Source organism: Bufo bufo, chromosome 1 (genome assembly GCF_905171765.1).
Source record: "Bufo bufo chromosome 1, aBufBuf1.1, whole genome shotgun sequence".
NCBI lineage: Eukaryota > Metazoa > Chordata > Amphibia > Anura > Bufonidae > Bufo > Bufo bufo.
In genome coordinates this window covers 512,808,160-512,821,116 of record NC_053389.1, presented here as the reverse complement: position 1 = coordinate 512,821,116, position 12,957 = coordinate 512,808,160, and the positions used below count along the sequence as shown (strand labels likewise).

Sequence of the window (12,957 nt, the reverse complement as noted above, 5' to 3'; positions counted from 1 at the left end):
TTACCTTACAATCGTGACGCTCCGGTAACAACTCTGCAGGCAGAGCGGAGGGCGGCGTAACGTCACTTACTCACGTGACGCACCTGCTCCGCCCACTTTATGAATGAAGGAGGCGGAGCAAGCGCGTCACGTGAGTAAGTGACGTTACGCCGGCCTCCGCTCTGCCTGCAGAGTTGTTAGTTACTGGAGCGTCACGATTGTAAGGTAAAATAAAGATGCAGTGACAAAGTAAACCGCCCGCCCGGCGCCCGCCCGCAGATGGTGGGTGACAAATCCCACACCCCATATTTTCGGCCGATATGTAACAATATCGGCCAAAGTGGATTAGGTGCATTTTCGGCCGATATTTTCGGCTGCCGGAATTTCGGTGCACCCCTACTTATTAATAACTGTATCAGCCATGCAAAGGCTTATTAACACCTACTTGACACCCATCATACTTGCTCAAGAGCTGAGCAGGCGCCATAGTCATTGTTTTACACAGCAGACACCTGGTGCCACGGCATTAGACTGGTTATTTAACGAGAATGTGGCATTCCCCCTGCAACAAGATCGCAGGAACCATTCAGATGCTATGGCAGTCTTGGGCCTTCCAAAGGCTCCGAAGCCTACCATAGCAATGTTCCTGTGGCAGGGCTTGATACGTAGTGATTTTCCTGTAGACTACAATGGTAAATCATTGCCGTCATTGATAAAGCGAACAGATAGTCCACTGGGACTAGAAATAAATATAAAAATATATAAACTTAAAATGTTTCCACTTTCCGCATTTTTTTTAAATAAAAAGAGAAAATAGAAAAATAAAGATAATTGGAATCACTGCATCCAAAAATGGCCGTATTATTAAAATATAAAAGTATTGAATGTTGAATAAAAAACATTAAGTAAAAAGTGATCATACACACCCCAATTTGGTATCAATGAAACATACAGATTGCTCTGCAAAAATAAGAACTCACAGCTCCACAGAAATATAAAAAAAGTTATGTGGGTCAGAATATGGTGAGGCAAAGTTATTATTATTTTTTTTCTCTAAATCTTTTTTAAAGGGACCCTATCACTATGAAAATGCTAATTAATCTGCAGGCAGCATGTAACAAATCAGGTGATGCTGAGAAAATTGATATAAGTTTTATGGTAAAAGGTACATTAAAACTTTTTCCATTTATATCCATGTTCAGTCTGGGTTTTGTAGTCAAGCAGACGGTCCTATAAGCTATCTATGTATGCACAGTTATAGAGGGAAGGTAGTCAATTATTGATAGGACAACTTCCTTGACTTCAAAGCCCAGAAAGAACATGGACATAAATAGAAAAATAACACGTTTTATTGAATCTTTTCCCATAAAACTATAAATCAATCTGCTCAGCTCTACCTACTCTATGATATGTTGCCTGTAGCTCAAATACCATGTTCAACGTTAAGTATTCAAACTCAAAAACTATATAAATTTGGTATTGCTGTAAAGTATTGACCCAAAGAATAAAAACTTAACATGTCATTTTTACTAAATAGGAAACCCATAAAACAATGGGAGAACTGTATTTTTTTTCAAACTCCACCCCATTTAGATTTTTTTCCAGCTTCCCACTACATTGTAGGCAATATTAAATGATGCCACGAGAAAGAACTTGTCCCTCAAAAATCAAGTTTCATACAACTATGTGAACAGAAAAAAAAAAAAAAGTTATATCTCTAGGAAGCAGGAAGTAAAAAAAAATAATAATACATAAAAAAAAAAACTGAAAATTGCTGCCTAAGGGAGGGGTTAACTAACATGGCAGATTACAACAGTAGCCTTCAGACATCTGGCACTGCAGGTTATCACTACTATCACATACATCAAGAAGAGTCCATGAACCTCACAAATAACAATTAACCCTTTAGTGACCAGCCTGTTTTGCGCCTTACTGACCAAGCATTTTTCTTCCTTTTTTCATCGTGTCCCAAGATCTTTAACTTTTTTATTTTTCCGTCTATATAGCTTTATGAGGGCATTTTTTTTGCAGGACAAGTTGTAGTTTTTAATGGTGCCACTTTGTGGTACACATAACTTTCTGATAAACTTTTATTAACTCTTTCTGGGAGGGAGATGGGAAAAACAGCAATACTGCCACTGTGTTTTTACTTTATAAATTGTATGGCGTTCATTTTTCGGTATACATAATATCTTTATTCTCTGGGTCACTATGATTACAGTGATACCAAATACATAGTTGTTTTTCCGTTTTGCAACTTTTTCGCAATAAAAACCTTATTTTTTTTTAAAGAAAAAAAATGTTTTTACATTGCTGCTTCCCAAGACCCATAACTTTTTTATTTCTTTTTTCTATGGAGTTGTGTGAAGGCTTGATTTTTGCGGGACAACTTATATTTTTTATTGGTATCATTTTGGAGTAAATGGCGCTTTTTGATGGCTTGTTATTAAGGTTTTTCGGTGGCAACTAAGAATCAATTAGCAATTCAGGTATTATTATTATTTTTTTACGGCGTTCACCGTAGGGGGTAATTTACAAGATATTTATGTAGTCCAGGTCGTTACAGACGCAGCAATACCAAACATATGGGTAAGATTTTTTTTTTGCAATTTTTTTAATTGAAAAAGAGTATTTTCAATGGAAAAAAAATGTAAATTTTTAATGGGATTTTTTTATGGAATCCATTTTTTTTTTAACACTTAATAGTCCAACAAGGGGACTATAACAGACAACATACTGATTGATTTTAAAATGCAATGCATTATCCCTATAGTGCATTACATTTTAATATCAGTGCTATTTTGACATTGACCAGCAGGCTGCATCAGAGAGGCGCAGCCTGCTATAAATCACTAAAGGCTGGTCTGGGGCCTACACGAGACCCCAGCCAGCCTTTAAACACATCGGCACCCCGGTGCCGATGGAAGACAGAGGGAGTCCGCTCCCTCTGTCAGTACTTTACATGAGACGGGCACCATTGCCTGCAGCATGAAAAGTGTTAAACAGCCCAGATTGACACTCCTGCTGGTCCGGGCTGTTAGAGCAGGGCCGCGGCTCTAATGTGAGAGCCGGGCCCAGCCCCCGCTGCACAGGCGACACGTGCAGCGCTTAGACTGGGCCGCTGCTTTTTTGCCTAAGGCCTCTTAGTGACCACCGTAAAAAGGCGTATGGGTGGTCACTAAGGGGTCAAAATATGTTTGATAACTTGACTATAACCATAGATTGTCATACAATCAGTGATTTCCACTACAAAACAACATAAATTATAAAAGTGCTGACCTATGAAATCAGAGGCAAATATAAACATTATCCCTGTATAGGTGCATTCTGCTAAAGGTAAAGGATTATGATTGACTATCTTGATGATATATGATATTTGGGTTTACGGACATGAAACATGAACATAGGATCATTGTGGAAGGAAGGAGAAAACTATACTATCTACTCTTGTATTGGCTTAAATACTAGTTGCATCCTATTTTCATGTAATTTCCTACAACTGCTGCACTATTGCTAATTTCTAAGGTGAAGTTCTAGAAATGTTTTTTTGGAAGGGACAACTATATATAAGGGTATTAGTTTGGTGCCATTGAAATAACTTAATGTACAGTATGCTGTAATTTACGATGAATATACAAACATATCAAGAATACACAGTCATTGTGATATTTTAATAGGGCATGGCAAGAATTGTTTGCAATTATGTTGAAAAAGGGTATTATCTACTTTTAAATGGTAGCAATCAAATGGTTGAATACATTTAATCATGTACTACTGTATGATAAATACATTACTAATACAGTTATGCTAAGATTTATACAAGGAAGTCAAATTATTAGTACAATAGGTGCTCTTAGGAGTCATGGATGATGTCTGTCTCTACATGAAATCAATACGGTTACAGAATATAGCCGGAAAATTTACTCCATAGGAAAGATTTAAAATGTTTAATTTTCAAAATTGTTGATATTATTTTAATATTCACTTAATTATAAATGGGATAAACTAAATGTTGGTAATGTTTTTTAAAGGGAACCTATTAGCAAGATTTGCCCGCCTAGCTTACTATGATCACTGTGATTGACAGGCCACTCCCTAACACACACAAAAAAGAGAGACTGGTCAATCATGATGAACTGGACAGAGAGAATCAAGAGGCGAGCTGTCAAGTGGAAAGTCCTCTCTGGGAATAGCAAATATAATTGTCTTTGAGTTAGTGTTAAAAAGTTTTTTTTTTTCTAAAACACCACAATGTATTAGAGTAAATAACAGTTCAATTGAATCTGGATAAAAAGGGATCAAAAAGTAGTCCCCCATCATGTTGGGATCTACATCAAAGTTTGCATAGTAAACAGTGTATGAAAATGTAATGGAATAACAAAATTTCAAAAAGTCTAATTTTTCAGTTTAAAAGTCTTACTTGAGCAAGGCCCAGTACTGTTAAAAGTGCTTCAGGCATCTACTTTTGTGTTTGTGAACGGCCATATTTTCCCATTGCAAAAACCAGCAGTAGTCCTCCATCATGTTGGGATTCCAGCGGCCTTGATACCTGTTCTCCATTGTAGAAATATCTTTATGGAACCGCTCTCCATGTTCGTCACTTACGTGTCTCAAATTGGGTGGGAAAAAGTCAAAATGGGAATCTAAGAAATACACTTTCAATGACATTCGGCAGACAATTTGTTCATATGCTGTAAGCATGTTGTCTACTAATTCAGCGTAGTTTGCAGCTCGTCTGTTCCCAAGGAAGTTCTGCACTACTAGCACAAATGCATCCCAAGCTGCAAGATGCACTCGCTTTGTCAGATTCTTGCACTGATCATAAATAGTGAATTTGCCACATATGTAGCAGAAATTGTCTGGATCGTTAACACATTTGCGATTATCCAAAAGTTTCAAAACTAATAGTACTATAACAGATCACTTTATCAAAATCTGTCCAGCTTGCCTTATATACTTACTGCTGAAATCAGCCTGAGTGCGTCCGAACAGGTCTGGACATGTCCATTGGAATATCTCCAATATAATGCATTAATATTATAACTGAATAGGCTTTGCATGTATAACTTAACCATTTAAGGACCTCCACCGTACGTGTATGATGGAAGTCCGGTCCCCAAACATGGCGCCCGCTCGCACGTGCAGAGGGTGCCATAGCCGCCGGGTTTCTGCTATTTTAAAGAACAGAGACCCGCGGCACATGTATGCAATCAGCCATAAGGCTGATCGCATACATTTTCCCCTTCAGATGCCGTGGTCAAATGTGACCACGGCATCTGCGCAGTCCGTAAGCGGAAGTCGCGCACTTCCGCTCCGGTGACAGTGTTCCCCGGTTGAGATCGGGGAACCTGTTACATTGATCTAATAGACTGAAGCCTCAAGCAGACTTCGGTGCCTATTAGATGACTATACCAATACAGGCTACTAGGCAGCATTGTATTGGTATAGTGCAAATTAAGTCTTCAATGGTGTCTATATAGACATCAATGAACAAAATAGACAATCTAATGATTGCCAGTTGTCACACAAAGTGACTTAAAAAAAAAGTTTTTGCAAATATAAAAAAAAAAGTTCAAATCACCCCCCTTTTCTTAAAAAAAAATACTTAAACAATAAAAAAATAAACATCATGGGCCACGTGCGAAAATGCCCATACTACTAAAATATAACAATATTAATGGCATACGGCAAAGGGCGTAACGGGAAAAAAATAAAAACAGCCAATTTGCCATTTTTTGTCACTTCAACTACACAATCATTTTTTTATAAAAAGGGATCAAAAAGTAACACACATTTCAAATTGATATCATTGAAAATAACAGTTCGTCCCAAAACAAATAAGACCTCACAAAGCCCTGTACACATAACTACAAAAAAGTTATAGGGGTCAGAATATGGTTATCTTTTTTTTCCCTTTATTTATTTATTTTCAGTATTAAAACGCAAGAAAAATTATACAAGTGTGGTATCGTTGTAACAGTACTGACCTGAGGAATAAAGATAACAGGTCAATTTTACCACATAGTGTACAGTGTAAAAAAAAAAAAAACTTTAATCAGAATAGTGTTTTTTCCCAATTCCACCCCATCTGGAAATTTCTTTCCCACTTCTTACTACATAGTATGCAACCATAAATGGTGTCATTACAAAGTACAACTTGTCCCGCAGAAAATAAGCCCTCATAAGGCTATGTGAATAGAAAAATAAAAAGTTAGGACTATGGGAATGGGGGGGGGGGGAGTGAAAAAAGAAAACGCAAAAATGGAAAATCGCAGGGTACTTAAGGGGTTAAAATCTTGACGTGTCAGGCAAGTTCATATTTGCAATCATTTTAGTATAAATCACATGTTTTTTTTATCAGTAGCAAAATCATTGTTGCGCAGTGATATAAGAAAAGTGAGATAAACCAATAAACCTCTCTAGCGTTTTTGAAAGTAATAGAGAAGGCAAGCATTAACTATGGAAACCATCCACATGTATGGTATGGTTTTACTTCTCTCAACATCCACATAGAGACTGCTGCAAAATTGTATTTTAATTTAAATGTACATTTGGGTTTTCAAGCTTTTTAATATTCTCTAGTGAAACTTGGATGGTAAAATGTTTCCCTCTTTCTAAATACTCACATGTTCTAAACTTCTTATGGTTTTAGCCTCAAGAGAATCCTTATAATACTCACAGTAATGACCAACAGAGCAGAAGAGAAGGATGTCTATGCACTTGGAAGACTCTGTTATTGATTACCAGTGTGAGTATTAGTGTGACGATGCCCAAATTCTGCCCCTTACAAATACGTAAGAGAGCTATGCGAGGGGAAATGTACCTCATAGATGGTGACCCAAGGCTATCGAACAAGCAGTCTGAAAATAGTAAATAACCTCCTTTGCTGTTGTTAAATAGCAACTTTAGAACTTCTTAAAATTATAAGAATATCATAATGTGATATATAACATTTGTAGTTTCAAAGTTTTTTTTTATTTTCTACAATTTCACATTATTTCTACTGATGCAAAATCTTTCAGAGATAATAAATTAAACATTCAAAGTTCAATTTGTGCTAGCGCATGAGTATTCTCCACTTCTAAGAGGGGGAAAACAGGTATACTTCTCTGACAGCATTTTCACGGTACCCTTGGGGAGACAGTTGCTCACTTACTCTCTGTATTATTTAAAACCAAAGTTATGAATTAAGATGTTGCCACAAGCCAATTGAGTATACTGGAATGACTACTCAGCTGCAGGTGAAAAAAAAGAACTTTTTATGTCTAAAAAAATAAAATGTTAGAAACAGGGGGAAACTACTTTTGAAAAGCACAAATAATGTATCCCAAACAATATACAGATATTTGCCTTGAGGACTCTCATGTCTTGTTTCTTTGTACAACTTCTGTGCCTTCAAAGACTTTTTGAAGATACTTTTCTTTCAAAAAGACATCATGACGCAGAATCATAGTAATGGTATAAGTTGTCCATAGTGAGATTTTACATTTATGTTGTAGCATATCAATATTTTTTGTGATTGCCTACAATGCAGTCAAGCAACAGAAATCAACCAGTAGAAGAGTTATAACAGTGTATGGCTCCTTTATAAAGAATGTATTGTCAGTTTTGTCCTATTACTGTAAATAGTGTATTACATCATGTCCTTCATTAGAACATACTGTACCTGCAGTGGTCTTTGTTTTTCACTGCTCTTTGGAGACTTCAATCCACTCGTTTGCTGTTGTAAAAGAAGCTGTCTTGCTGCTTGGAGAGCCTAGGCACAAACAATAGATACAGAGAAATAAAGCCATTGTTGACTTATTATACACAAAACATTGACAATAATTAATTGTTCAGAAAAGATATACAAATCCATTACAGCTGCTTAATATGCAAATACAGTCCTGATCAAAAGATTAAGACCACTTGAAAAATGGCAAAAAATCATATTTAGCATGGTTGGATCTTAACAAGGTTCCAAGTAGAGCTTCAACATGCAACAAGAAGAAATGGGAATGAGACAAAACATTTTTTGAGCATTCAATTTAATGAAAACAACGAATAAACTGAAACAGGCTGTTTTTCAACTGATCAAACGTTTAGAACCACATGCCTTTAAAATACCAAATCTGTGCAAAGATGCGGATTCAATGTCATTTCCTGTCAGGTAGTCACACGTAGTGAAGGCAAAGGCAAAAAAACTCTCACTTTATGAACGTGGTCGGGTTGTTTAACTGCATAAGCAGGGTCTCTCACAGCGCGCCATCGCTGCTGAGGTGGGACGCAGTAAGACAGTCATTTGGAATTTCTTAAATTATCCTGTGGGTTATGGAACCAAAAAGTCAAGTGGAAGACCCAACAAAAATTTCATCAGCACTGAGCCGGAGGATCCAATTGGCTGTCCGTCAAGACACTGGACAATCCTAGACCCAAATTAAGGCCCTTACTGGTGCTGACTGCAGCCCCATAACCATCAGACGGCATCTGAGACTGAAGGGCTTCAAAAACAAAAAAAGTCTTCAAAGACCTTGTCTCCTTGAACGCCACAGAACTGCTCGTTTGGACTTTTCAAGAGAGCACCAAACATGGGACATTCAAAGGTGGAAGAAAGTTTTATTCTTTGATGAGAAAAAAATTAACCTTGATGGTCCTGATGGTTTTCAACGTTACTGGCATGACAAGCAGATCCCACCTGAGATGTTTTCTACGCGCCACAGTGGGGGGGGGGGGGCGACATAATGGTCTGGGTTGCTTTTTCCTTCAGTGGAACAATGGAGCTTCAGGAAGTGCAGGGTCGTCAAACGGCCGCTGGCTATGTCCAGATGTTGTAGAGAGCATTCCTCATAACTGAGGGCCCTCACCTGTGTGGTAATGACTGGGTTTTTCAACAAGACGATGCTACAGTACACAATGGCCGCAGGACAACGGACTTCTTCCAGGAGAATAACATCACTCTTTTGGCCCATCCTGCGTGTTCCCCTGATCTAAATCCAATTGAGAACCTTTGGGCATGGATGGCAAGGGAAGTTTACAAAAATGGACAACAGTTCCAGACAGTAGATGGTCTTCGTGTGGCCGTTTTCACCACTTGGAGAAATGTTCCCACTCACCTCATGGAAACGCTTGCATCAAGCATGCCAAAATGAATTTTGGAAGTGATAAACAATAACAGCGGAGCTACTCATTACTGAGTTCATGTTTGAAAGTTGGATTTATGTTTTGGGGGGGGGTTAGGTTTTTTTTGGAGGTGTGGTCCTAAACTTTTGATCAGCTGAAAAACAGCCTGTTTCAGTTTATTCGTTGTTTTCATTAAATTGAATGCTCAAAATTTTTTTAGTCTCACTCCTATTTTTTCTTGCTGCATGTTGAAGCTCTACTTGGAACCTTGTTAAGATCCAGCCATGCTAAATATGATTTTTTGCCATTTTTCAAGTGGTCTTAAACTTTTGATCAGGACTGTATGATGTTTGTATTTGTCCTCCAGATCAGCTCTATTAAAAGTAGGTAACTATTCTTTATCTAGCAAATTAGGATTGAGAGAGAGAGAGAACACATTTCCCAGTGTAGCTGGAGCTAGAAAGTATACTATGACTAGAGTTAAGCTTCGGACTCCACTGCATAACGGAAATGGGATGGATCCGTTTTGCAGCCTATAGACTTCTATTATGACGGAATGAATAACATCATAGAATATCCATCATAGAATTCCATCATAGAATTGCATTATGGTCCGTGGTAACGGAATCTATAACGCAATTCACCTTTTACCAACAAAATATGAAATTCGCTCATCTCTAACTATGACCTATAGTGTGTTACTGTCACAGACATCTGTGCCTATTAATATTTAACAATTATCACTTGAACCAAATACAGTCAAGTGATCATTCATACAGTAGCAATAGTATCTTATAGGGTAATATTAGCACTTTGTTTGTTGAAAAGTATAGGGAAAGTAAAAGAAGAAAACAGTTATGCTCTGACCCTGCTTTCACTTCAAATATCATATGCTCCTGCATTGAAATAAATCTTCTGACTGCCTTAACTCCTGTTTTCAGGGATTAAAACTATTTCCCATTAATATGAATATTTTTTGTTATAGTGTTGAGTAGACAAAGTAATCTAAATCACTTGTACATCGGAGGTGATTAGCCTATATCATAGGTATAGATATGGCTTTCTGTTCATACCATGTCATCTTCCAATTAGTTTTTTTCCAAATAGGATATAGATGTAGATATTGGCAAAGTAGAATATATTTTAACTTTAGAAAAAGACTATAAGAGTCAATGTCTTAAGGAGAGATAATACTTTTTTGGAAAGCACTAAAGACCCTTTCCCTACAATGAAGTAGCTTAGCAGTTACTCCAGTACAAATTCACAAGTACGATATGATGGATATGTCTGTCAAATATTCAGTAAACTGAAGATGGCAAGGACAGTGGAAATAGGGTAATTTATGCATATGGATGCTCTGACATGCTCACTGAGCAGATGTTATATCAATTTTTACATTTCTATTTTAATAATGAAAAAATATATATATTATTTTTGAGACTGTGAAAGGTCATAGGTCCATAAAAACATCAGTTGTGTAACAGCCTAGTACTGAATCAGTAGATATTTCATGGAACAGATTTCCTTGTAATGTAAAAATGCATTTCAGTGCCAGTGGAAAATCTGAAAGTAATGGTTTTAAATACAAATGCATAAAGCATGAATGATGTCTATAACAATAGTCCTTAATAATAAAAAGTAGGGTCATTTTACCTCTACAAACCTTAACTTCAAACATTGCAAGCAAAGCCAACCTCAACAGTTCAAAAAAACTATTCCTTTTTCCTAAGCTCCTGTTATCATGTAGAATGGACTGAAGATAACTTGTACAATGGAAATTTAGATATACCCCATAATGCATCAATTCACACGGGCACGTCACAGATGTCATGTGTTCATATGCACCTGATAGTTGTCACCTAAGTATTCAAAGGGAACTACCAAAGAGATGGTGGAAAGGAAGTTAAATAATATTATGAAGAATTCAGTGTCATTTATCAATGTAAATGTCCTAATTGTGTTGTACTTTGATAGCTGATATACATCTTGAAGAAGGCAATCTATTGTCTCATGTCTTACCATTACCTATCTTTTTTGACAGATGTTTTAAAGGAAAATTTGATAATAAATATACATTTCTAAGAGGGTAATCTATTGTCTCAGATACTATCACCTGTCACATCAACAATATACTCTATGTTCTATGACAAGGAAAACATTTCATAGCTGAGATTTCCCAGATGGCACAAAAAAATGTCAGTTGCTACTTAGCAAAAGTTTACAAAGTATCACCTTATAAACTTTATCACTTTGTCAGCTACTTTCTGATCAAGTTGTAGTTTGTAGTTTTCTTATCATATATCAGTAATGGTTACTTATTGCTTATTATTAGAAAAAGTAAGGCTACTTTCACACTAGCGTTGTTAGAATCCAGCAGGCAGTTCTGCTGATGGAACTGCCTGCTGGATCCGGCAAACAGTATGCAAACTGATATCCCGGCGCATGTGCAGACCGGAAAACCAGATCCCGAAACGCTGCAATTTCTAGAACACTTGGTACCGGATTCGGCATTAATACATCTGTATGGAAGTCCGGCAAGTGCGGTACTGTTACGGGATTTTGCGGTATTTTGTCCGGTCAAATAACGTACAAGGGACAGAACGGAAGTTATCCTGATGCATACTGAACGGATTGCTTTCCATTCAGAATGCATTAGGACAAAACTGATGCGTTTTTTTCCGGTATTGAGACCCTTTACCAGATTTCAATACCGGAAAAGAATAACGCTAGTGTGAAAGTACCCTTAGGGAGTACAAAGATTGAAGGAGGTTGGTCCTCAGGCCAATCAAAAGATGTAAGAAAGTGTCAGAGATGTAGATATTTCAAAAACAGACCTTTTTCAACAATTTTTATGAAATATGATTAATGTTTTATCAGTTAAAAAATTAAACTATTGTATTAACAAACCTTAAATGCCATAAGTAAAAAGCACTTAACAGGAGCCATTCAATATGCTATATCATCAACTGATACTCATAAATGGCAAAAAATATGGCAGTGCTAAAGGACCCTAAAGGTCCCTTTACATGTGCTGACAATTGGGGCAATGCTTGGTAGGAATCGTTCCTAGGAACTCTTGTTTTAAAAATGTCACCCTCTGTAAAGGTGCCACTGATCACCCGAAGATCAAGCAAATGCACGTTCATCGAGGCTTTGCTGTTATAGACACCAAATGATTCTCCCATGTCCCTACAAAGCTAAGGTGACTGCGGCATGCAAATGTAGTTTCCACCTCCTATGATGAGTGGACAATTATCAGGAATGATAATTACTGGGGAAATAAATATATTTATTGTATAAATTATGTATTCCAGCTTTACTGTAGTTTTATGGCAACAATTTGAAATGATAAGATCCTTAGAAGCAGATACTAATGTGAATGAATAACAGTAATGTAATATCCTGTATACATACTTTAGATCATAATCTACATGTATGGAAGTCCAGACCAGCCTTTAAGTTCACCATTATTGTTTTAGCTAAGCCATTCCAACAGATAAGTGAGAACATTGCATTCAATAGCACAATCATATGTGTACCAGGAATTATCTGATCATTTTGAAACAATTTGGAATTTTGCATTGATGCTGAGGAAAGGGGAAGGACATTTTGGATATGAAGAAATTTCATTATGAAACATGGAGAGAACCCCTTTGGCTCTGCTGCCCTGTGTATTGGATGCTCCGTCATAAGCCTTTGTCACAGATTCCATTATTTGACAGGCAAAATTGCACTACATGCAGCACTGTTTATTTTTAGCTAAAATAATGAACGCTATTGTATGTGATAAGAGTCCATGAGTTGCTTGGCATAGTGTTATAACACTTTCTTGCATCAAGCCGCTTGCACCAGTAAGTATTACTATGACCATATCCAGTC

The 12,957-nt window shown here is 37.0% G+C and overlaps 1 protein-coding gene across 10 annotated transcripts in view; it reads right to left on the bottom strand.

The window, feature by feature from the left end:
• FOXP2 (forkhead box P2) overlaps nt 1-12,957 on the bottom strand; it is a 271,775-nt gene that overhangs the window by 159,889 nt on the left and 98,929 nt on the right. For all 10 annotated transcript variants that reach the window (XM_040411193.1, XM_040411250.1, XM_040411186.1 and 7 more), the window contains one exon: nt 7,646-7,735. In XM_040411193.1, coding sequence (XP_040267127.1) covers nt 7,646-7,735 — 90 coding nt within the window. The remainder of the gene's footprint in view (nt 1-7,645; nt 7,736-12,957) is intronic.